Source organism: Cavia porcellus, unplaced genomic scaffold (assembly GCF_034190915.1).
Source record: "Cavia porcellus strain 051 isolate PalLab524CR breed Dunkin Hartley unplaced genomic scaffold, mCavPor4.1 scaffold_10, whole genome shotgun sequence".
NCBI lineage: Eukaryota > Metazoa > Chordata > Mammalia > Rodentia > Caviidae > Cavia > Cavia porcellus.
The window spans coordinates 22,682,651-22,705,949 of NW_026947493.1; the positions used below are offsets into that span (position 1 = coordinate 22,682,651).

At 38.8% G+C, this 23,299-nt stretch overlaps 1 protein-coding gene across 6 annotated transcripts in view; it reads right to left on the reverse strand.

Annotated features, from left to right (window-relative positions):
- Positions 1-23,299, reverse strand: part of Gadl1 (glutamate decarboxylase like 1) — a 183,150-nt gene that overhangs the window by 133,104 nt on the left and 26,747 nt on the right. For 5 of the 6 annotated variants that reach the window (XR_010050090.1, XM_063257084.1, XM_063257081.1 and 2 more), the window contains exons 2-8: positions 13,972-14,147; positions 9,755-9,881; positions 7,510-7,600; positions 6,236-6,342; positions 5,213-5,328; positions 452-531; positions 278-332 (exon numbers count right to left, since the gene is read on the reverse strand). Coding sequence is in view for 5 of the 6 variants with exons in the window: in XM_063257084.1 (XP_063113154.1) it covers positions 278-332; positions 452-531; positions 5,213-5,328; positions 6,236-6,342; positions 7,510-7,600; positions 9,755-9,881; positions 13,972-14,127 (732 nt within the window). In the remaining variant the exon portion in view is untranslated. Of the gene's footprint in view, positions 1-277; positions 333-451; positions 532-5,212; positions 5,329-6,235; positions 6,343-7,509; positions 7,601-9,754; positions 9,882-13,971; positions 14,148-14,890; positions 15,005-23,299 lie in introns of those variants that run through there. The other variant, XM_063257083.1, reaches the window with a different exon arrangement.

Here is a 23,299-nt window from a genome sequence, read left to right on the forward strand (position 1 = left end):
CATTTTAATAGGCTCCAGCCACCAGCAGGGATGAGAACACTGAAGCAACTCCACAGAACATGGAAAGTTCTAGAAAGCACCTGGAAGTAGAACATCTGTAAATGAGTTCCTTACTTTAACTCCAACACACTGTGCGCTTCTTTGTCCCACGTATAAAAAAAAAAAAATACTGTTTGTATTCTCTCTCTCTCTCTCTCTCCCTCTCTCTCTCTCTCCTCCTTTCCTCCTTTCCTCTCTGTCTTCCAACCTCCCTCCCTTTCCCTCCCTCCCTCCTTACCTCTTTTCTGGCTTTCAGGACCTGCTTTTCCAGTTCTTCAGGTATCATTTTACCTCTAAGGAGTACAAATTTAAAACTGTCAGTTATATTTAGCAGTTTGCAGGCAATGACACTGCTTTTCAAGCAGTATGAATTATCCCTCCACCCACCAGCTTCCAGAGCCTGCCCCATTACCTTCCATCTGTTTCCACAAAGCACACGTTCTCAGTGCCAATGCCCAGAAAAGAGGCTGACTTCTTCATGGAGTAATGACACTGAATTGAAGGGGAAAGGGGAAGGAAGAGAGATGAATATACTGCACCCCATGAAAGATGTATCACCTCAATCTAAACAGTTGTGTGTGCCTTTGTAGCAGCGCATACTCTTTGGATTACTGCACAGAGGTTAAAACAGTAACTTACTTGAGCGTCTTAGTGTAGTAGTTGAGAATATGTACTTTGTGCTCACATTCACCAGAATTTATAGAACCTTGAACAAGTTAGGCACACTCTCTAAGCCTCATTTCACCAATTTACAAAGCAGTCACATCAGCAATGCCTCTGCAGTACTATGGAACAAGCTTGGTTCCTGGAAGCTACTGTTTCCCATAATGAAAAAGAAAAATTTCTCTTGATGCTCCCAGTAAGGCCAGGATTGGTGCAAACTTAGAATCTTAGTCCACTGCTGACTCAAACCCTCCAAGGAGAGAGCAAGACCCTTGCTCAAAGATTGCATTCACCAACTAGAGAAGAGTTGATTTCCAAGAGCAAACAATGGGTTATGAATGTCTGACCAGATACTTGATCAATCTTATTTAATACTGAATACGAGACTGAAATCAGACATTCAGGAATGTGCCTAAAATCATAAGAAAAAGACTAGTATTAATTTATAGACAAGTACTCAGCTATGAATAAGACTAATAGACGGTCCTGGAATTGGGTCTGACCTGCTTCTTATTTGCAAACAGTAATATATAGTTTAGATTGTTGGGCTTTTTCCCTTCACTACATGGAGCCTATAAGGTAATTAGCATGCAAATATTGGAGATGTCATTCTTTATATATTATTGAAGACAGGTGGTCAATTAACTTTTTTTCATGCCAGAAAAATGAAGGTACTAAAGGATATTATTGTACCAAAAAAAACTTTTGCAATTTAATTCATAGGTATGAATACATTTATAATGTATTGTACTCTTATAGAGTAGTCATGCCTTCGCACTTAACTTGATACATTCCCTCAAATGTGGTAATTTTTTTTCCTTCTTTTGTCAAGAGTTTTGTTGGAAGCTCTTTTTTTTTTTTAACCCTATAAAAATAAAATGCAGAAGTAACACTATCAAGAAAAATGAAACTAACCTAAATAATTAATTTCCCCAAATATCAAATAGGACACATCCAAACTGCCTGGGATGCATTAGGTTGTTACAAGAACATATGCATAGTAAAGAACAATAATGTATTTGAAAGTGTAATTAATTCTCTACTTGCTACAACTGTCTGTGCCAGTTGAAGGGAACACACCTGCCACAGCTAAGGTGACACAGCCAAGGTGAATTATTTCACCAGAGATTTGGGCTCTGGAAACTGAACAGTTACCAACTGCCTAATGATAAACGCTAGTTTACCCCCACTGGCATCTGACTATCAGGAAAATCACAGTGTTCTACCCCTGAAAAAAAGCAAAATATCTCCAAACAATAGACACGCTGGATCAAAAACTTGTAATCAGATTAAGGATAGTTGCAGCTCTCTCTTTAAGTACCTCTGGGCGAAGTAGAGCCCAGTGTCAGTCTCAGCGATGGGTACAGATAAAACGTCTGAAAAACTACAGCCTAAACATCTGAAAGCATCAGAGAAGGAAAAGGCCCCTGGAAGGTGAGAGAAAGAAAGAGAGATCCTTCAGACATGCTGAGTGCTTTCAAGGAGAAGACGAACCTGGAAGGCTGGAATTCAGAAGTAACAGCTACGTTTAGAAACAAATGATGCTTGCTCCCAGCCCTGGCCAAAGATAAGTCAGTTGCTGTAAGACCCAAACTCCCTGTAGATACCAAAAATCTACAGAAGGCTCAAAAAAGCTCAGTAAGTGTTCATTTCTATAAAGACAAAACAGCAAGTACCCGCATGAGAGGACCAAGCTAACATTTCACATTCTGATTCCTGAAAGGGTTTTCCTGTCCTTTTCTTCTGTTTTTTTCCCTATGACTTTGGCTTTTTCAATGAATTTCTGCTTTTTCCTTTACGTGCATCACGTTGCACACCTGGGTCCCTGCTAGTCCTGACTAATGTGATGCTTAAATGAGCTGATAGAAAGAGTAGAATTTATAAATACTATACTTTAAAGAATTCTAGAGAAGAAAAGAAATATGCAAAGGATTTTTCCAAAAACGTACAACTTGCTCAGTTCCTAAAGAGACCAGAGCCAGCACGCAGAATGACGATTTCAGCCTCATGCTCAGCAGTTCAACTGAAGGGAAACCTGCCTGCCTGTTCAGTGGGACTGAAATAGTATCTAAACCCAACCTACAGTGCAAGGTTAAACTAGACACAACCCTGAGACCTGCACCCTAAACATCTCACTTGTGTCCTGTCTAGCCCTGCTACAGAAGAAAGGTGTATCACTGGCCTGGGAGACAAGAATTCCTTTTTCACCATCCTTTTTTAGTGGCAGACAATGATCATTACTTTTCCACTGAATTCAAAAATGAAATGAATTCCTCAGGAGCTTTACAAACCTGGGATTTCTACATGCAACCAAGAAATGCATATTAAAGTGTCGGTCAAGTTACAAATGTATTACTTTTCTCCAAATGCCCCCTTCTTTTTGATGGTCACATAGCAACTGGAGAAGCTATCTTGGCTATGCTGATGGGCAGGGGTCTCTGTGCTAAGCTTGCAGGTCTTTATTAACAGCTGCATTACAATCAAAATTTGAAAGTATGTAAAAAATGCCTTCCATGGCAAGTTCATATTCTATATTTAATGGTGGAGAAAGGGACAGAGCAATCTGGACAAACCTGCCTAATTCAGCAGTAAAGGAGCACATCATCGCACAGGGAAAAAAGGCCTAAAAGAACAATGGAGGTATAGCAAAAAGGCTATTGCAAGATTTAAGATTAGTAAACACATTCTTTAATTCCTTCCTGAGTAAATAATAGATGTACTTGCTATAATAAGTGAAGAAGGTGATCATTAAAATAAGTTAAAATAATCTAATGCTATGACCCAAGTCTCTTTGGCAGATCATGGGAAAGAAGGAGCTGCAAGTGGAGTCTCCATGGGCATGGGAGAGCAATATTCTCCCTCTTTAACTTGCATATGTCTGGTGTTTTTTCCTAGCAATGCAAAGGATGACTAACACAGATAGGTACAGCATGTGCTCTTGATAATATGTAATCAGAAAGGTCCTTTATATCTGTGATCTTCCTTGAAACATGATCTCCCCAGCTGAAACATGAAGCAGACCCTCAGACAAATCCCATCAGAGGGACCTTGTACAGAAGAAGAAAAAGCAGGAGGAAGAGGAGGAGAAGGAGGAAGAAGAGGAAGAGGAGGAGGAGGAGGAGGAGGAGGAGGAGGAGGAGGAGGAGGAGGAGAAGTGGCATAAAGACAGAGGAACCAACTGGAATCAAAAAGGAAAAAGAAGACGTGAAAAACAATCTTCTAGCTGGGGGTTTAGCTCAGTGGCACAAGCGTCTACCTAGCAAATACAAGGTCATGAGTTTGATCCCTGATACAAAAAAAAGAATCTTCCAGATAAAACTGCACTTTGTAGATTATTTCCACTATTAATAATAGTGAACACTTCTTACTGTTATGTGTCAGATTCTACCTGGAATGCAGTAACTAACATTTGCAACAACTTACTCATTAGTGACTACTTCATGGTTACTGAGTTGCTTTCAGTACCCCAGTTGTTCACTGTGTATGGCACATAGCTCTATCCCTTATGATTTTTCAAAAAGTTCCATCTTGAATGTGAGTTCAAAGGTTTAGCTTACTTCCCCACCCCCAAATGAGGCAGAAGTAATTATGTGCCAGTTTCTGAGATTAGGATTCAAGGTTTGGGGTGTTTTCATGTTTTTATTACCTGTGCCTGTACCACTACCTTGGATACACACCTAGAAACTGTCTGCTGGAAGGGGAAGAACACATGGAGCAGTAGAGAGTCACGGGCATCACCCCAGGGGAACATTTCCAGATCATCAGTTGGCCAGCCAAGCCCTGGGCACTGGAGACAGACTATCCAAGAATAGCAGAACTGCCCAGCTGTCATATAGTTCTATACTGTTGTGATTGGAAATGATCACTGATACTCATTTTTCCAAATTAGGAAACTGAGGTACAGAGAAGTCAATCAATTTATCCAAGTCACTCAAATAGCAAGCAATGGAGATAGGCACTTAAGGTGGCATCTGAGATCATATCCAGTTCACCTACCCACAATCTGACTACCTCTATTAGTAAGAGGGGACAATTGCTGCAGTGCCCAGTTATACATGGGTGCGTATGTGTTCACTGTTACTGAATATGTGCTTTTCTACTTGAAAGGGAAGATATAAACCCTTACACTAGCTAATCAGAGCAAGCAGATAACATATTTTACAAGTAGAGAGCATATGTGAGATCATCAAATATGTTCATCAGAGTTCTAAGAAACAAGGCACTCTTAGAAGAGATTCACAAAAAGAAGCATTTCAAATGAAATGTTCTTTCCTCAAAGAAAATGATACAGACTATAATTTTTTTAAAAGATAATGTACAAAATTGGATGGCCAGGAGTTTCAATGCCAGACCCCACTGGTACATCCTTTGGAATACAATATTACACTATACATAGATACATCAATCATTCATGGACAGGATAATGTCACAACAGCAATCCTCAAACAAACAATTCTTCTGAAACAATACATTCTCAAAAGTCTAGTCTGATATCAGAATAATGTTTTACCTCTGCAGATGTGAAAAGGATTAATCTTGGCAACCCAGACAGCCCCTTTTCCTTAATATCAGGACAGTATTTGTATCTAGCTAAATTCATTGCATACATATTGGACACTGAACCACCTGCAAAAACAAAATTGAAATGTCATATTTATAGCATGAATTTATAGTACTCAAAATACTGAATGCAGTGGAAAACAAATGACTATGATTATTCTATAGCAAAATCACATTATACGCATTGAAATTTCCCCTAAAGCGTGTAAACCTGAGATGGGGGAGTGAAGGAGATGATGGGGGGAGAGGATAACTAAAGTATGTACATGTACAAAAAATAAATCAAATAACATTACTTTTACAAACTCCTTACTCTCCAATTTTAAAAATCACTATGAAAGTCACCCAAACACCATTCCCACTCATTACGTTTAACATTACTTTTACAAACTCCTTACTCTCCAATTTCACAACCTTTCAGTTCCAGCAAAGAAAAAAAATTCTGCCTATTCTCTTATTCTAAGGTTCTTTTAATGTAAATTTCAGTCCATGAGCTTGGACTTCAGCTCAATACTCAAAACTCCACAGTTAATAATATTCTTTCTGTCACATGATACATAAACTTGAAATGATATTACATGTTCACCTTTGGCTCCAAAAAGGATGATAAGACAAGCAAATGTCATTTAAGAACTTGCACAAGTAAAGTTGATTTAAAAGTTTGGAAGACTTATCATAGCCTTTCCATCTCCAAACTCCCAAAGCGGATAAATTCATCTGTGTTAGACATAGGCCTCAGATAGTAGACATCTCATTTGTTAAGTATGGATGTCATTTACTTACCATTTATGAAAAATATTATCTCTCTAGAGAAAGGCACAGGCTATATGATTACCTAGGAGCGTGTCTTAGTAATATCCAACATTTTTATATTCTGTAAATCTACAAGGCGTTGTTCTTCAAGTGAATACATTTTTCTATGATCATAGTGGAAAGGTGATAGAAACAACTAATTGTAACCAATTGTACTCACCTGGGTTAAATATTCCATCTCCTTCTTCCCAGCCAATAAATTCAATCATTTTCTTCAGAACTGCTTCTTCCACTAATATAAACACTGGGGACACCTCATACGTATAACTAGATAGACATAAAGAACACTTAACTCCTATAATTAGTGTCAAAACCTTCCTTTGGTGTCTCAAGAAAGGCAACTCTAGAGTTTTATTAAATGAAGTGGCTGCTGAGGTGTAGGTAGTCTTTGGAAATGTAGCCATTGGAAATAGAGAATTATTTTATCGGTAACAGTGCTAACAGGGTTATATAAATGCCAATAGATGGCAGCCTTGGAGATAAACAAGTTTCTTCAGCAATCAGTCTGTACAAAAGCTTCAGTACATAAGGACAGCAAAGGGCAAGGCATGGAAACTGCATTAGCTATGGACAATGGCCACGTCACTCTTAGGATGCCTTGAATACTGCGCTGGATTCTGATGGTGGTAAACTTTTCCAAGTTGGGAGCTCAGGAAAGCCTTCTCTGAAGAAATTACAGTTTAGAACTGAAGGATGAGTGAGAGGTAGGTAAAAATGGGAGGGACCAGGTCCAAGTAAAGGAAATGACATGCAAAAAATCTCCGCGGTGGGAGACAGCATAACCGCACTAATGCACTGAACAACCCATGTGGGTGTAGCTGACAGAGATATAGGGAGTGTAGTGGAGGGTAAGACGGACAAGATAGAAACCAAAGTTACAGGAGCAAATGCCATATTTAAATACCTTGGAAAGCCCTTGAAAGTTTATAAATCATCAAGTAACATTGGTAGTAAAAAGCTTGCTGAAAATATAGTGAGCAGAGTGGAGTTAATGGTGAGCGGAAATTTTCCTTAGGTGAGAGGTAGCAGTATTTTGGATTCCTATGAGATTGTGTTTTACATTAATTTTACGCTAATACCATTTTGGCTAGCTTTTCTTTCTCTTTCTAGATTTTATGCTTCACAAGAGCAGAGTCAAGGTTTATTATTCAGAGTGTCTCTAGCTGTTATACAGACCTGGCTCTTCATGTAGCAATGCATGAAAAGTTGCTTAATCAATTTTCTCATCTGTTAAATGAGATCTCTTGTTATCTCACGGTACCACTATACAAATCATGCAACTCTCTGAATACTACTGTCATAAGATTATTCTGTTATTTATAATTTTAATATGCAAAAAAATCATTAAACACAAAGCCATTAAAGTTTCATCTATTTAAGAAACATTTCCAGTCCATATTCAGTAGTGTGAAATTCTAGTAGCATGACACTTACACACTAGGATTTAGTGCTTCTGTTATAAACCGGGCCACCAAAGAGTAATAATCAAGTCCAGCGTACAGTTGGTTGAAAAATCTTGGGTGGTCTGCAAATTTCAAACAAAGTATTCCTTTTATGCATCAATAAAAAGAAAAAAAAATATTGGCAATATCATAAATGATAATAACATAAATGAGTCTTTTGAATAATGAAAGCAGCCAGAAATAAAAATATACAAAGCATGTTTATTTACACACATTCAGAATCAGCAAAGCCTCTGATGGAGATATGAGTTAGAATTCTGGGTACTTTAGGGAAGAAACTGTTGTTGGCATCTTAAAGACCTTCTGGGATGCTAGAAATGGTCAAAATCTAGTTTGGGTGATGATTTCAATGTACAAATGCATAGAAATCTACTGAGGTTAGTGTTTAAGACTGGTACACTTTATTGAATGTAAATTATACCTGAATTTTTAAAACACTCAAAATATGACTCTGTACCCTTCCTACTAAGCAATGCTTCTATGCAAAACGTGAGCAGGAGCTCTGATTTACCAACTGCTCTTTTCAACGATTTGCATCCAACTAGAACCCTTGAGAAATGGATTTGAACACTGTTTTTTTCCAAGTTCCACAGCCTACCACCTTCATCTTCTGAAACTTTCACTACCAGCGTCCCTGACTTCAAATGCATCTTCCTCACTAACTTGAGGCGTCACCTCAAGTTACAGATGGTGAGTGGCCTTTTCATTTTTTAGATTGGACAGCGAGATGGTGTTATGTAGATGGAGTGGATGTGACTCATCACGCAGCTTATGCAGGCTTCTTCCTTCAACTGACTTCAAACACGGTCTCCGTTAGCACTCATATGATTTCAAATTCCAACTTGCTACAGATTTTTTCTCATGAAAGATCTCATAAAGGTTCTTGGCTTTACACAGTGTGAATATTCACACCCGACACCAGGCTATCTGTCTTGACATTCTAAGCCACAGGCAACCCAGCAGGACAAAGAATAAAGAGACGAGAGGTCGATGTCTACTTTTAGGTATTTGGGAATCATTTTAATCATGACAACTTACAGAATTTCGTTTGAGTGGGATTTTTTTCCTCTTTAAACTACAGGTTTAATAAAAAAAAAAATCTCAAAAGAAAATGTCTTTTCAATTAAAACATGGAACACTTCCTCTGATCTGGCAAAGGAAGCCAGACATTGCTACAAGTAATTTTAATAAGATTTTTTTTTAGTGCTGTGTTAATTTATGATTGATTTCCATGGTAACGTTATGGAAAATATCCAGTAAACTGAAAAATCTACTGCGTTAAATGTCATTCTACACTTCTGACATGCACTGTAATAATAAGATATGTATCTCTGCTTCTGAAATGTTAACTGAGTTTTTGATACATACACCAGACTTTCCCAAGGGAATATAATCCAATTAATTTTAGCCAAGATTTTATTATGTTCTTTCCACTAAATTTAGTCCAGTGTCAGAACTCACACAGTACAATGACTGTGTGGTTTTGAGCACTAGATTATTTTCACATCAGACTAAAAAATGCTTATTTTGGAAAGTTACTCTTCCACCTTTGTGACCCACTCACTGGATATACAGCTACTAGTAGTTAAGTTAAAATTACTTCACTACACAAACTGATACCACATTCCTGCATTTACAAGTGATCACAAGGATCATGGCATTAGTGTAAAAATCACAGCAAAATTTACTCAAAATATAGTTTTCCTATATTTACATGAGAAGGTTTTTATTTTTTGATTTTGCATGATTTGCTCAATTAATCTGATAATTAGCAAGGCCAAAAGTTAATCACTGTGCCCCAAATAAATCTATTCCTATTTATATTAAAGACACCATCCTGAATTTTTCTTTTTTTGCACACTCTGGTCCATAAAGATTTAAAGTCCTTAAAATTAAAATACTATCTGTCAGTTTGAAGGAACTTAAAAAACTGATAAGCAGTAGTGATAATATATGATCTCAGTTATAAATAGAAGACTAAGATTGGCAAGGAATCAATAATGTTTATACTATACTATTAATTTATCTTTGGCCTGGACAGCAAATCTGCATTAAATGAGCCCTGGTGAAAATGTCAGAAACACTATTTTTTTTAAACCAAATTTCTCATTCCATAAACATTATCACACCCAGATTCCTTAAGAGGTAAATAAATGCTTTAAAAATGCAAGAAGTTGTGAGAGATGGACAGCAAGGAAGTAAATGGAAGTTCTCACTAGTTTTGACACTGAAGCGGATGACATCTCTGCAGAGTTTCAACAGCCTGTCATGTGGCTCGCCTGTGTCTCTCATCTCCAAGTCAAGAAGTTGCTTCAGCTGTTCCGGAGGCTGCCATTCACACACCTGGAGGTTGAGCAATAACCTGCAATTAATAGGTTACCCACAGAGCCTGGAATTGGGGGGTATAAAGCATGCAATGCACTTCAGGAAGCTCCCAAAAAAATGGAAGTCACAGAGATCTAACCACGCAACCATACTTCAGCATGAAGACTTCTATGAGTGCAATACATGTGCTGTGGAGACAAATGAAAGGGCCCATCCTACATCTGCACGGTCACACATTTCCTGTATGAAATGATAGATAAGCAAGTTGTAGCACTAAACAAAAATACAGTAAATCAAGCAAAGGTCAAGGGATGAGATAATACTAGAGATGTTTCAGATAGAAGTAACAGAAGTGGAAAAGACAGAAAATCAAGGGACCCCGTGGTGCATCTGAAAACCCAAGTGCATGTGGTGTGGCTAGAACATGGGGAAAATTGAAGCTGTAAGTGAAGCTGCATACTAAAATCAAATCCTAATTTTGTACCCTTTCCTCATACAGTCTATCAACTTTGAGCCAAGATTCCCAAGAATAGAGTATAGATTCTCTTATAACTAAGGGAGGGCGATTCTTCTGCTCAAATATACCCAATGGCTCTCCACTTCCTTCAGAGTAAAAGATGAAGTTCTTACAGGAGCATGAAGTGATCCTGCATGATCTTTCTCCTGGCTGTGTTTCCTCTCCAGTCTCATATAGCACTGCCTTCCTCCTGGCTGACTCACCTTCTTGGTCCTTGAATACCTGAGGTCTGTTCCTACCTTAGGGACCCTGCATAACAGGTGTCTCTCCCTAAATGCTTCTTCTCCAAATATCCTCATAGCTAACTACTTCATTTTTTTCAAAGCTGTGCTGAAATGTGTCATTTTCTCAATGGCAGCAATCCCAACTCCCTCACTTAAAATCACTACCTGTCTCCCCCATCTTTCTCTTCTCTTCTTTACCCTGCAGCATGTATCATATTCCATGACATTTTATTATTCACTTCTTTACTATGTTCTATGTAATCTCCACGAAAGTAGAGATCTTGGTCTGTATTCACCTATCCCAAGTAACTAACATGAATCCCACTATTTAATAGATTCTCCATAAAGATCTGTTGAATAAATGAAGAATAAATGAAGATATAAAGATAGACCATGGTCAGTTTTATGGATCATGTTACTGAGTTTGACTTGGTACTAAGAAAGTTACTGAAATGTTTAGGTTATGAAATGAAATTTCCACAGAGTTTCCACAACAGTTTTGTAGAGACCTGAAATAAACAGATTAATAAATCAAGCAAGAGAAGGTGGTTGTTTGACTGAAGGTAGATACTGTATATAGGATATAGTTTCTAGTTGTATTTTGCAGGTAAGAGAGAGGAATGAGCCAAGGATGTCCTTGTGATTACTCTGCTAAACACAGGGTCTGATGGCTACAGGAAGATCCATAAGGAGGGGACACGGCAGGAGAGAAGGATTTTGTTTGGAGCAGGATTGAGATGATGAATTCTGAGCACATTTGGTCTAAGGCACTCCTTCCCCAGAACATCTAAGCTGAGTGTAGCAGTCATTTGAGGCTTAAGTGAAAAAACAGGCACAAAATGCCAGACCACACTATGACCCAACAAGGAATGAATGACACATCTGAAAGAGAGCCTACAGGGAGGAGAGGAAGGGACAGGGTGCACCAAGGAAATATCAACGGGCACAGGAGCATGCCTGGAGGGCAGACCAGAGCATATGAGGAAATCCTAAGAGGTATTCAGCGCCAGAAAAATCAAGCACAAAAGGATCTTTTAAGGAGATGTTCATACTGCCAAATACTGATGAGAAGACACAACAGATAAAGACTTAGACGTGTTCATGGGAGTCATCCATAAGAAGGTGTTCCTAGCAAGAGTAGTTTGCCTGAGCGAGGTGGAGGTGGAGGCCAGGTTGCGCAGAGGAAGAATGTGGGAGGTGAAGAAGTAGCGGGGGAAGTAGACAGTTTTTAAAAGTTTAGACATGGAGAGGAAGAAAGAGACCAATGGAGCGCCAGGGATCAGGAAGACTGGGTGGTGGGAAGGTGGGGTGGGAGGAACAGGAGTAAATATCAAGCTATGTGAAAAGTGTGCAATTAAATTATGGTGATGCATCAGTAACACGCAGAGGTGAAGCAACAGTGCACGAGACGAGCCACAGATAGGACTCCAGATAAACTCCACAACATGGAAGAATCTCAAGTGGATTTTCATAAGGGAAAACCACAGCCTCAAAAGGTCAAATATGACATCCTAGAAAAGACAGAATCTGTAGAGGCAGAAAACACACCAGCAGTTTCCAGGAGAGAGAAAGGTGGGTTGAGAAGAGGATGGCAATGGAAGTGGCACAGGGAAATCTGGGGGGAAATGAAACTACTGTGTATTTCAGTGGTGGTGATGGCTACGTACAGATTTGTCAAAGCTCACAAAACTGAGCAAATTTCAATGAATATGAGTTAAACTCAACATGTCTTTTAAAAAGAAAAGTGGTTGGGAAAGTGTAACCATTGGAGAGGGCGCTAGAACTAACCATCTAAGTGTGGAAATGCATCTGTAGTTTACCTTATAATGGTGCCCTACTGGACCTCAGGAAGCTAAGTTAGTCGTATAAAAACTTCACCGCCCTCCCAAGCCCCAGTGAGCATTCACAGCACTGCAACTTCAAATGGATAGACCGCCTGTACATCCATCATCTGGGACGAGCTCCAGGCTGCTTAATTTGTGAAAGACCCCAATTTACCTTCTTTTTTCAGGTCCAATCAGTCCCCTGTGTGAACTTTCCTTCCAAGAAGAAATGTCTTCTTGGTATGTTAACTAAATCTTGCCCTTTTAACATGGTCTTTCCATTATTTACATTTCTATTTTCTTTAACATCCTGAGAAACGAGTGTCCCACTCTTGATCTCTCTCTGCCCACCAAAATCTTACCTAACATTTATGCAATGCATTAAAGCTCAAAAGGCACACACTCTTCTGTGAAATCCCAAAAGTCCTCCCCATGCTCTCAGCATTTATCACATTCTTACTGGGACCCTCCAGCCTTTTTGCCATTGAAAACTTACTGTTTCAGTTAGATTATAAATTCTGATCAAAGCTGGACCTTTATCTTGTGTTTCTTTATATCCTCCAGGGCCAAGTATAATGCTTTACCAGTAGCTAAAATTCAGTTAATATTTAATGACTGAATAAAGCCAATTTAAAAAAATAACTTGCTAGAGGAACAGTCTGCTCCACAGCAAACCAGGTCCAGAATATTTCACAAATTCAGAGTACACCAGAAAATATGCAATTACAAACACAGAATTTGCATAGATAAGAAATACCACTTAATGATGTTGCCTTGAATTCCAAGTTCGCAGGAAATGTCAATCTATTCTACTTGCTTTCTCAAACGCAGGAGACAAAAAATTCAGAATAAATAATACTGCATTTAAAAAACATTTTAAATTATATTTATTTTCTACTAACATAGTTGGGGAGAAATCTCTCCCACAGATTCACTTGTTGGTAATCCAATTCCAACATGAAAAAAATCATCAATGCAATAAAAGATAATTTAGTGATAATCAGCAGCATACGAAAGAGAATTTGAGTGCAAATTTAGATGCCAGGCTGTCTGAAGTTTAGTCCTAGCTATGATACTTACTACTGTAATAGTTGGGGCAGAATATTTGGCCACTCCATCCGTCATTATCCACCTCATCTCTAATAAAAAGTGTAACAGCTGTGTCTTGGGGTTTTACAAAGGGTAATAAAGAATATGTACAAGAAAATGGAGTACAAAGTGCTTTAGAGAGTGCATATATCAGAGCAATGGGTTATTTATAATCTAGATTATTCCCAAAGGCAGGAAACTTCACCCCTCTGCTTCCAGTCTTGATTAAACGCTAAAGTCACAGCCAATCTCCTAACGAGTAATGCTGAACATAAACACTGGGCAGGAGCCAGAGGGAGAAATGACCTTACCTCTGGTAACTGCACATGCCCTTGAGATAAAAGTGTAAAGGAAAGGAAACCTTGTAGCTCTCATTCCCTTTATGTACGACCATACAAGTCAGCGGGAATCTATCCTCTCCACTTCTGGAATTTTTTATACATTTTCCTTCTTACCTTCTCATTAACGTCAGTAGCTTTCAAAATGACTTCTTCCATTATTATCCTACAGGCCTCCTCAACAAATTTTTCTCCTGCCCTTGTATCTGTGGTTGGACCATTCAGTACAACTCCATCCACCAGAATAGCACTCTTCTTGCTTGGAAAAGCCATCTCTTGCTGATCAATATCTCCTAAAAAAATACAAACAAAATGTATTGGAAAAACAGTCTTATCAGATCACACAATGAAACGCAGCAAAAGAAAAATCATACATATCCTTATTCCAGCTCAAAATGGGCATATCATCTTTCATACCTGAAGACACAAACTGGTATATTGAAGCAGACAATTTTTGATGGTACCCAATGACTTGCTATAGTTAAAGAAATCTTCTGCAGTCATAATTTACAGGATAAGTAAGTCTACCTTTTCATATATGCTCATCTGGATGATCTGGGTTAGCACATGAAGTGTGTGACCATGGCTTCAGTGCGATTCCAGATCTAACAGGAAGGGTATCACGTATATACAATGCCCATGCTGAGCGGCAAGTTAATAAAATGTCTTCCATCATTAGAGAGATGGCTTACAAACAACTACCTGTTACAGAGAGTGTAACAGTCACTGGCATTTCCTAAAAATGTACAAGTGATTGTTACCAGATCATTTCCCCCATCACAGTTAGGTATTTGGAGAAAAAGATCATAAAAAGCCCTTCAAATTTTACCCGTAATTAACACCACCTCTATGCTGTAAATATTGTCTTAAAATAGAAAACATATACTGTTTGTTCTAACTTTCAGAAACTGATACATTGAATAAATAAAGTCTGTAACTGAGGTTGCAAGCTGCTACCTTTATTTCCTCGTGCAAACTCACTTAGCATTTCCAAGCCCTAGGAGGAAACTCTATGCAGAGGTAAAGAAAACAGCACCTGGCCATACATAAATTGTTTTCCTCAAGGAACCAATAATGCATTTCTGGGTGGAATACCAAATTGAATTTTAAATCTTCATCCTGTATTTGATGTGTCTGAATCAGAGAAGGAACAGAGAGAGATCATGTTGGTCACCTTCAAGAAAGTAAATATTGAAATCTTCAAAGGCAGAGAGCTAGCTGCTTCCTTTTTGAAGAACTGGCTCCTGTAAATGGGTTTCTCCATAGGTAAGCACCATCTTCCTTTAGGTGTTTGTAATTCTTGGCCATTTTCTCTGTGAATTAAGTTACAAAGACTGCACAGCAAGAAAGCTCCATTTTCTTTTCCTATAACATCTTGTTTAGCATCAGGGAGTTGGGATGAGCTAAGGAAATGTAAATGCAGCCAATTTTATTGACTCTTGCAAACATCTTTCAAGCACAAGTGTAACTCTTGTATAACACAAACCCGCATCCATGTCACGTACGGATACTCGCTTATAATTGTTAAGTTTACTTTCTCTTTTAATAAGTCACCCTCATGAAGGAAGGTGCAATAGTAGCACATCCCTAATCTTAACTTTACATTTTAAGCTAACTTCTAAATAAAGTTCCATTAGAGACACCGGTCCATCCCTGAAAGTGCTTCCCCTGAGTCTAACAGCCATTCCTGCCCATAGGATGACAGAAAGTGAGTGTGGGACAGCTTGTGTAAGAAGTGCCTTTAAATTGCACTGTGCAGTTTAGTACAGGCAGAAGCATGGACCAGCCAGGCTCAGGACAGTACAACTGTCATTGACCAAAGGCTAAAAAGCCAATATGGAAATCTATGTCTGAGAAGCAAGTTGATCCAAAATAGCCCTCCATGAAAATAATCCTGGCAACATAATCCAGATATTCCACCAGTATTTGTCACACGCAGGTCACACTCCTTTGTTCCTACCAGTCTCTCTCCTCCTAATAATTTACAAGTTCATTTAATTGTGGAAATTTACAGACAATTTATAAAGTATTTTACAGAACTACCTTTCAAAGTACCCTACAATGCGTACACACCTAAATATGCTGAAGGTTTACTTTTTAAACCCTCTAAATATATATTTTAAGCATTTCTATGAAGGGCCTCATAATATTAGCAGTTACGATGCTTATAATCATTTTCTCCTTATAATTAGGTGTTTTTATAAAACTTCTAAATCTATTATTGACACATTAAAATGATGTCTACCAAAGCACCAGATTAAAGCATCATGAAACTATCCTCAATTTGGGAAAGAAGCAGTCTTCAAGAAAAGATCAGTCATGTGTCCTCTGCGAAAGGAGGAACATTCCTAACTGAAAGCCAATCAGTGATGGATTTCAGTTTCATTCTTCACTTTCATTTATCCTTCACTCGAAAGACTCCACTTACATGGTTTAGGACCAAATGTCGAAGCCCTAAAATTGAGCTTTTAGATTGAAATGCTCTGCATTTGAAAGGTACTTTCTCCTCAAGAAAAAAAGTTTTTTAGGTCTTAAAAATAAAATGAGAAGGAGGGCAATTATTCTTGGAACCCTGGTTATGTCAGTAGGCAGTACTATTATTAACTGCACAGAAAAAGTTAGGGTTTTTAAACCTCATTAGTAGGAGCTCAGGCTTTAATGCCTAGGGAATAACAGCAGCTCTTAGCCTTTCCAAAATCAGTCTCCAACACTCTCTCTTTTTCTCTCTCTTCTCTACTCCCCCTCTCCCATACACAAACACAAAACACGTTCTTACATTCTTCTGTTTCTTAACTCTTTCTGTCAAGATAAAATTTAAAATGTCAAACACCCACTTATAATCAGAATAGCAATGAAATTTAAATTGTTTTCTTCACATCCATTATTTCAGTCAATATCTAAAATGTATGAAATTATCTAGGAGGAACTATTATTATTTAAAAGCCTACAAAGAATTGGGTCTGGATTATGCCTCCTTTTCTAAATAGTTTCACTGGATTCCACTGCCAGCTGTCACTTCGTGCCTCTGTTTCTACCTGCATTGGCTGGCTTCAAAAACAGTCTCCAGAGACACTCACAGGCTAAACTGCAGTCTTCTGAGGATACATAATCAGGAAGTTCACTAAAACTGCTGAGTTTATCCTGGTGTTGATATTGCCTTTCAATGGGAGGCATCTTCCATGAAGAATAGGTACCCAATCTGACTCCTTTTCAACACCCTTCCCCCTACTACCCTAGTCCAAACCATCATCCAATGCTTGGCCCCCCACAGTAGCCTTCCAGCAAATAACCTGAGCCTCCCCCACACCCACATGAGCAGTTCTTGGTACAGAAACTCCCATACACCCTTGATGAGCTAGGTTGACAACTCATGATGACTTCCTTGCTCAAACCAGGCATAATTTCTTATCAAACAAACGTCTGACTTTCCCCACTCCCATTAGGAGAAGGGTGCACCTGATCCAATCAGGAAATAACTTCAGCGAGAGATATAATAGAGGCAGAAAACAGTTGATGGGCTAGAAGAGTCAAAGATCAATGAAGAAGTTCCTGGGAACAGAGTCACTAGACACACCTGAGGTTGTGTTCACTGGATCATTAAAGGAAACTGCAATGGTTGACTGTGTCAACTTGAAAAGTCTATACATTCAACTAAGTAACTGAGTGGCTCTATATCCTAAGGGGTAGAGGACAGGTTCTTACCACTCCAGGCTGTTGTTCACTGTGTCAATTTGAGCAGTTTAAAAGTTTAACTAAGTGGTTCAGCAGGGGGGAAGGGTTATTAACTTTGAAATCTTCCTCAGCAGGTTCAACAGGAGGGCCCATGAGGTGGTGTGGGTGTAAAGGACATTCCACCCTCCAGGCAGTTAGCCTGCATACTATAAAAGAGAAATAAGGAGGGACTGACTGCTGGTTCTTTGGAGGAGCTCCAGTCTTCACCTTGGGCTTGGAAATTGGTCTCTGACTTCTGGTGTAGACCGCTTGGGACTCTTCAGCCCTCCGGCATAGACTCTTCAGCCTTTGTTGTAGACTCTTCAGTCTTCTGGTGTTGATTATTTGTTGCTCCACTGCAGACCCATCAGCCTCCTGACAGGAACTTGCATGAGACACTGCAGTAAGCTCCAGATCTTGGGCTGGACCCTTCAGCCTCCAGCGTGCAGACACCCTCTGCGTGCTCCCCCATCTGGCCCTGTGGCTCACCATGCCAAGCCAGTCTTATAATTGCTTATACATTTGTATATCTTGTGTTACATCTGTTTCTCTAGTAAGCCTTGACTGATACAGAAACCATGCAAGAAAGTTTCTCTTTTTCTTTCCTCTTTGGATTTCTCTCTGCACTCATTCTTTGTTCTCTCTCCTCTTCCCTTTGGCGGTCATTTGACTCCTGAAAGCTATTCTGCCAACCAGTCTAACTCCAGGGATCCCATGTCCTCCTGAGAACCGGTTAATTCATTGCTAAGCACTCTCACTTCTGCACTTCCCCTAATCTTTTAACTCCAAACCTTCCAAAACTGTACAAGAATGGCATTTGCTCCATTGAGAAGAGGCATAGCTCTCCTTTACTTGACAAACAATAAATCCAGCTTGAAATAATGTTAAAGATTTTAGAAGTGTGCCTTTCCTTTGACAAGGGATTAAGTGAATACAAATAAATCCTTAAAAGAGCACCTAATACAGAGTGCGTACTCAATAAACATTACCAATCTCAATAAATGTTGGCAATAATCGGTGGGTTTCTGCCCATATGAAATTTGCAGAGTCATGACAGCAGGGATTTAACATGGCGAAGCAGCCAAAAGGGTATCAACTTCCTGTTTCTTCTCTCAGCCCAAAATAAACTTCCTGTTTCTTCTTTGGTAGGCGCCAATACTCATCCAATCAGCTGTTAATATGTCACCTGGCCCACCCACTCCTTTATTCCGGTCAGAGGGAATTTGCAGTCTTCTGCAGTCCCACCCCCCAGCCCTTCACCCCCACGCCTGCAATAAAGACCTCTTTATCACTCTCTCAACTAGGCTGAAAAACATAACAATAGTAATAGTTATTAAATATGTGATTGCAATAGGAAAGTTTGCATCTGATGTTAATTATGGTAACAGAAAGCTAAATCTTAGAGTCATCAGGTGATCTATGCAATAAATTCTAGACCAAGTGGCTGGTTAGTTCTCTGAGGAAATGTAGGGCATTAAGAACCACAGTGACACAGGTTGCCCCTGTGAGGAGAGTGAAATTTCTCTACAATTCAGGACACAAGACGGCAACTAAGTAGTTTGTGCCACACTGGGTGGGAAATAGTTCACAATCTGGCTTAGTCACTTCCTGTTTGCTCCAGTGGTTGTCTATGCAGAGGTTTTCTTTCTTGTTCCACATTTTAAACTCCTACAAGGACAACATCCTTGTATCCTTTTGCTGATCATCCAGCAAAAAAAAAAAAAAAAAAAAAGAGTTAATTAACTGTCTCAGAACAACTCTAAGACTAACAGCTCTGAAGATTAACTGGCCAAATGTCTAGTTATCTTGGAAGTCATCTTACTTAACCTTTTCAGAGAATCCAAAATCCCCTTCATAACCCCAGGGCCTAGACATTGAAAGAGCTGGGCTCTAACCTTATTCAGTCACTCCTAAACTCTCTGACTCTGGGATAATACAACCTTCCTCTGCCTCAGTTTCTCTGTGTACAATAGAAGACTGAGAAAATTACCATGCAAAGCACAAAAATATTTAAATTCATCAGTTCCTATCCTAAAAGACTGTTTCTGGGTGGGATACAACATCTGAAATTGTAGCAGTCATTCTAATTTACACTAAAATTACTATAACATACTAATAATATACAGGTGGCAGTAGATATCTTTTTTTTTTTTTTTTTTTTTTTTTTTTTTGGTAATGGGTATTAAACTCATGACCTTGCACTTGCCAGGCAGGTGCTATGCCACTGAACTATGAGACAATGAAAAATTACAATAAATGATTTTTACAGTGCATTTTATATGCCAGGTCCTATTCTAACAAATTGTATGGATTTATCTCATTTAATTGTAATTGGAGCTCCAGTCATTTCTAAAATTAGTGTATCCATTGACAGACAACTGGAATGATCACAAAGCTTCTGACACCTACCTCAAAATGCATTCATGTCATTTCTACAGAATTTTACAGTAAATGAATATACAAATCTTATAATCTTTTGAGAGGATTCTAACCAAGTATGTGAAACTTCTAAAATTCTCATCTGAAATTTTTATTTTCTCAGTGAAAACTGCTCTTTTCTTTTTCAGTAGTTTCTAATAGTCCATAATCCTTAGTCTGGGTCAATTTGCTTTCCTCTTAAAAAAAATGAGAAGTAGCATCAAACTCCAAGTAGAACTTCCTCAACTCTACATGTAGGTGGAGCATGTTTCCCATTCTAAGTTCTCAAGATTCTGTTACCAAGCCTCACTTCAGCACCCCAGGGGACTCCAAAGCTTCAGCTTTGAAACTAGGTAAAACTTGGCTCAAATTCTAACTGCACCACTGTGATCTTCCCCATGATATTTATCTTTCAAGTGATCTATATTCTTATCTGGAAAATGGGGGAAACAGTAGTCTTGCTCCCTTGAGTCTTGGAAGGGATGAAAATGTAATAATGCTTGAAAGGTGCTGAGGAAAGTGCCAGAAATAGTAAAAGAATTCAACAATGATGGTACCTACTAACCTGACCAAATCTACATGAACTCTCTTCCGGCACTCGCAGTACGCTGTTGGCTCAGGTAACAACTGCAATTAACAACCTCAGGTGTTCATCAGAAACCCTGCCAGTAAGACCAAAGTATTCCACTCAAGACTATTTTTTTTATTTTGGGGGGCAGGAGAATTTGGGTGTTTTTTTTTTTTTTTCATTTCGTTTTTTTGGTACCAGGGATCGAACTCACAACCTCACGCTTGCCAGGTAGGCACTTATGCCACTGAGCTAAATTCCCAGCCCCCCAAGACTAACTGTTAAAAGCAAATTAGCAATAAAAAATATTTGATTCCAAAGGACATAAAAGAAGAAACAATGGTTTAATCAGGTTAAGAACCTGATTAGGAGGTCAAGGAACTCTTCTGGGAACTCGTGCAGAGATGTTGAGAACCATGGAAAACCTGTCACAGAAAGCCCAAGAGGTAAGTCTAAGAAAGACGAAAAGCAAAGTCTGGGTAGTGTTAATAATAGAGCCCACTATGTGTCAAGCACCTATCTTGGCTGCTGGGAATACAGAAGTAAATCCAGAGTCTCTGTTCTCAAGCTTCTAAGAATCTAAGAGAATATTTAGAGACCCAGAGCAAAGGACAATTGAGATTTTAAAAAACTGAAGATAGATTCTTCTGAGCTGGAGTTTGCTAAGAGCCTCTCTTAGGCTCAAAAGATTGAATGTCTAATGTCTTTGATGTTCCTGGTACAGACAGTTTCAGAGACAATTTGCAGCTCTTTTAAATTTCACATGTGTTTTAAGTCATTGTTGCTATCCAAGAAATGGCATGCCAGTAAGAGGGTAACTACGGGCAACCCACAAGGGAGAAGACCATGGGAAATAAATACTAAGATATGATAGTAAGACAGGCCAGTTGCTACAGAATCTCTGAAGATGTGTGTGGTGGCAGCTAATCAGTGACTTAGTTTCTGAATCTAGTCCTGTGATCCTTAGACTCAGAGAGGTTGCCTATAGATTGCACACTTTTCACAATCAACTACAAATAAGAATACACAGAAGTACATGGCAAAACTGTGCACTCAACTTTATTCAACTGGAGATGGATACCCAAATGCAAGAGAAAAACGAGAGGGAAAGGGAAAGGGAAACCAAGGGAAGGGAAGAGAAGGGAGGGAAGGGAAGAGAGGAGAGGGAGGGAAAGGGAGGAAGAGTAGCAGAGGGGCCGGAAGAAGAATGTGTACATCATTACTTTAGTCTCATTTTGGAGTTAAAACTCTCACATTAGCTGCAATCCAGAGTGAATACGTACTTCTGAAATTTATACTTTCATAAAATATTCATAAATATTTCTTGAACTTCTACTATGTGTAAGACCTTGGGGCAGGCAAAGTAGGAAAAACACATATAAATCAGATACACAGATAATGAAAGATACCCACGGAGGCCGGTGATAACAGGCAGGGAGACAAGAGAAAGATTCCATGGTCCGGACAGTGATCTAAAAATTTACTAAGAAAAATTAGACACATTTACTGATGTTTGGAAACCAATCCAAAAGGTACCAACTAGGATAACTGGAGTCAGATAAAATGCACCCTGAAATTCCAGGGAAGAGTTTTCCTTCTAAATATGAGAAGGAGAAAATTTTTCTGGGTGAGGCAGCATTTGACAATGTTCTGCAGTCACTGTTGATATTCATCTAGTATGAGCTCTGTGCACAAAGACTGATCAAAATATATGATTCGCAACAAATACTGGTTCGGTGCTTGTTAAGCACTGATTCATAACACAGTGTGATGCATTCCTGACTGAGGGACCTACAAGGCAGACAGAGTTACAAATGTAGCTGAGGTGCATGTGAGACACAGAGAGAAGATGAATAATTAAGATGTTGTAAAGTCTGCTCAATCCTTTAAAAGAAATTATGTAACCGAATAAAATTAGAACAAGAAGCTATTTTAGGCACGGTTAGTAAAAACTATTTCTGACAAGGAAGTATTTTAATTAAGACATGCAAGAAAAAGAGTCACATGTGAAAACATATGGAAAGAGAATTGTCTAGAAGAAAGGAATAGAAAATAATTTTAAAAATCAATAAATTGTCTTCTTTAAGAAACAGGAAGAGATCAGCATATCCCCAATTCCAGATCAAGGGAAAGGAAAAGGATTAAGAACAGATTTAGAAAGATAAATGTAGAATGGGTCAGACAAGATTATGTTTTACTCTAAAAACAACAGGAAATTACTTAAGGATTTAGAGGAAGAACAGGACCTATTTTATATTTATGAAAGACTATTCTGGGTGCCAGTAGGAGAATGGACTGCTAGAAAAGTAGGCAGAATCCTATACGACTCTGGAGAGGTTCAGCTGATAAGTAATGGTGACTTTGGTCTGGAAGGCAGCAGTGGAGATAGAGGAAAGTCATATAACTTTGGAGACATTTTGGTATTAAAGCTGCTTGCTGGACAACTGAATATAGAGGTCAAGAAAACAAAAGACTAAGATAAATACTGAGCCATGAGAGGAATGGAGCCGCCCTGTATTGAGATGGAAAAGAGCAGGCTAGAAAATGTAAGATGTAAGCAGGTCCAGGGTTTTGACTGATTCTTAGGAATTGGCAACAGGCAATAGAAACAAAAGTCACGGCATAAGAAGCAACAGGAACTAAGGGAGAAAAATGTACTTGTGTGCACACACGCGAATGCTCACATACATGTATATGTCCAGAAAGACCAAGAACCTTTTTTTGTCCAAGGAGCAAGGTCTGCAAATG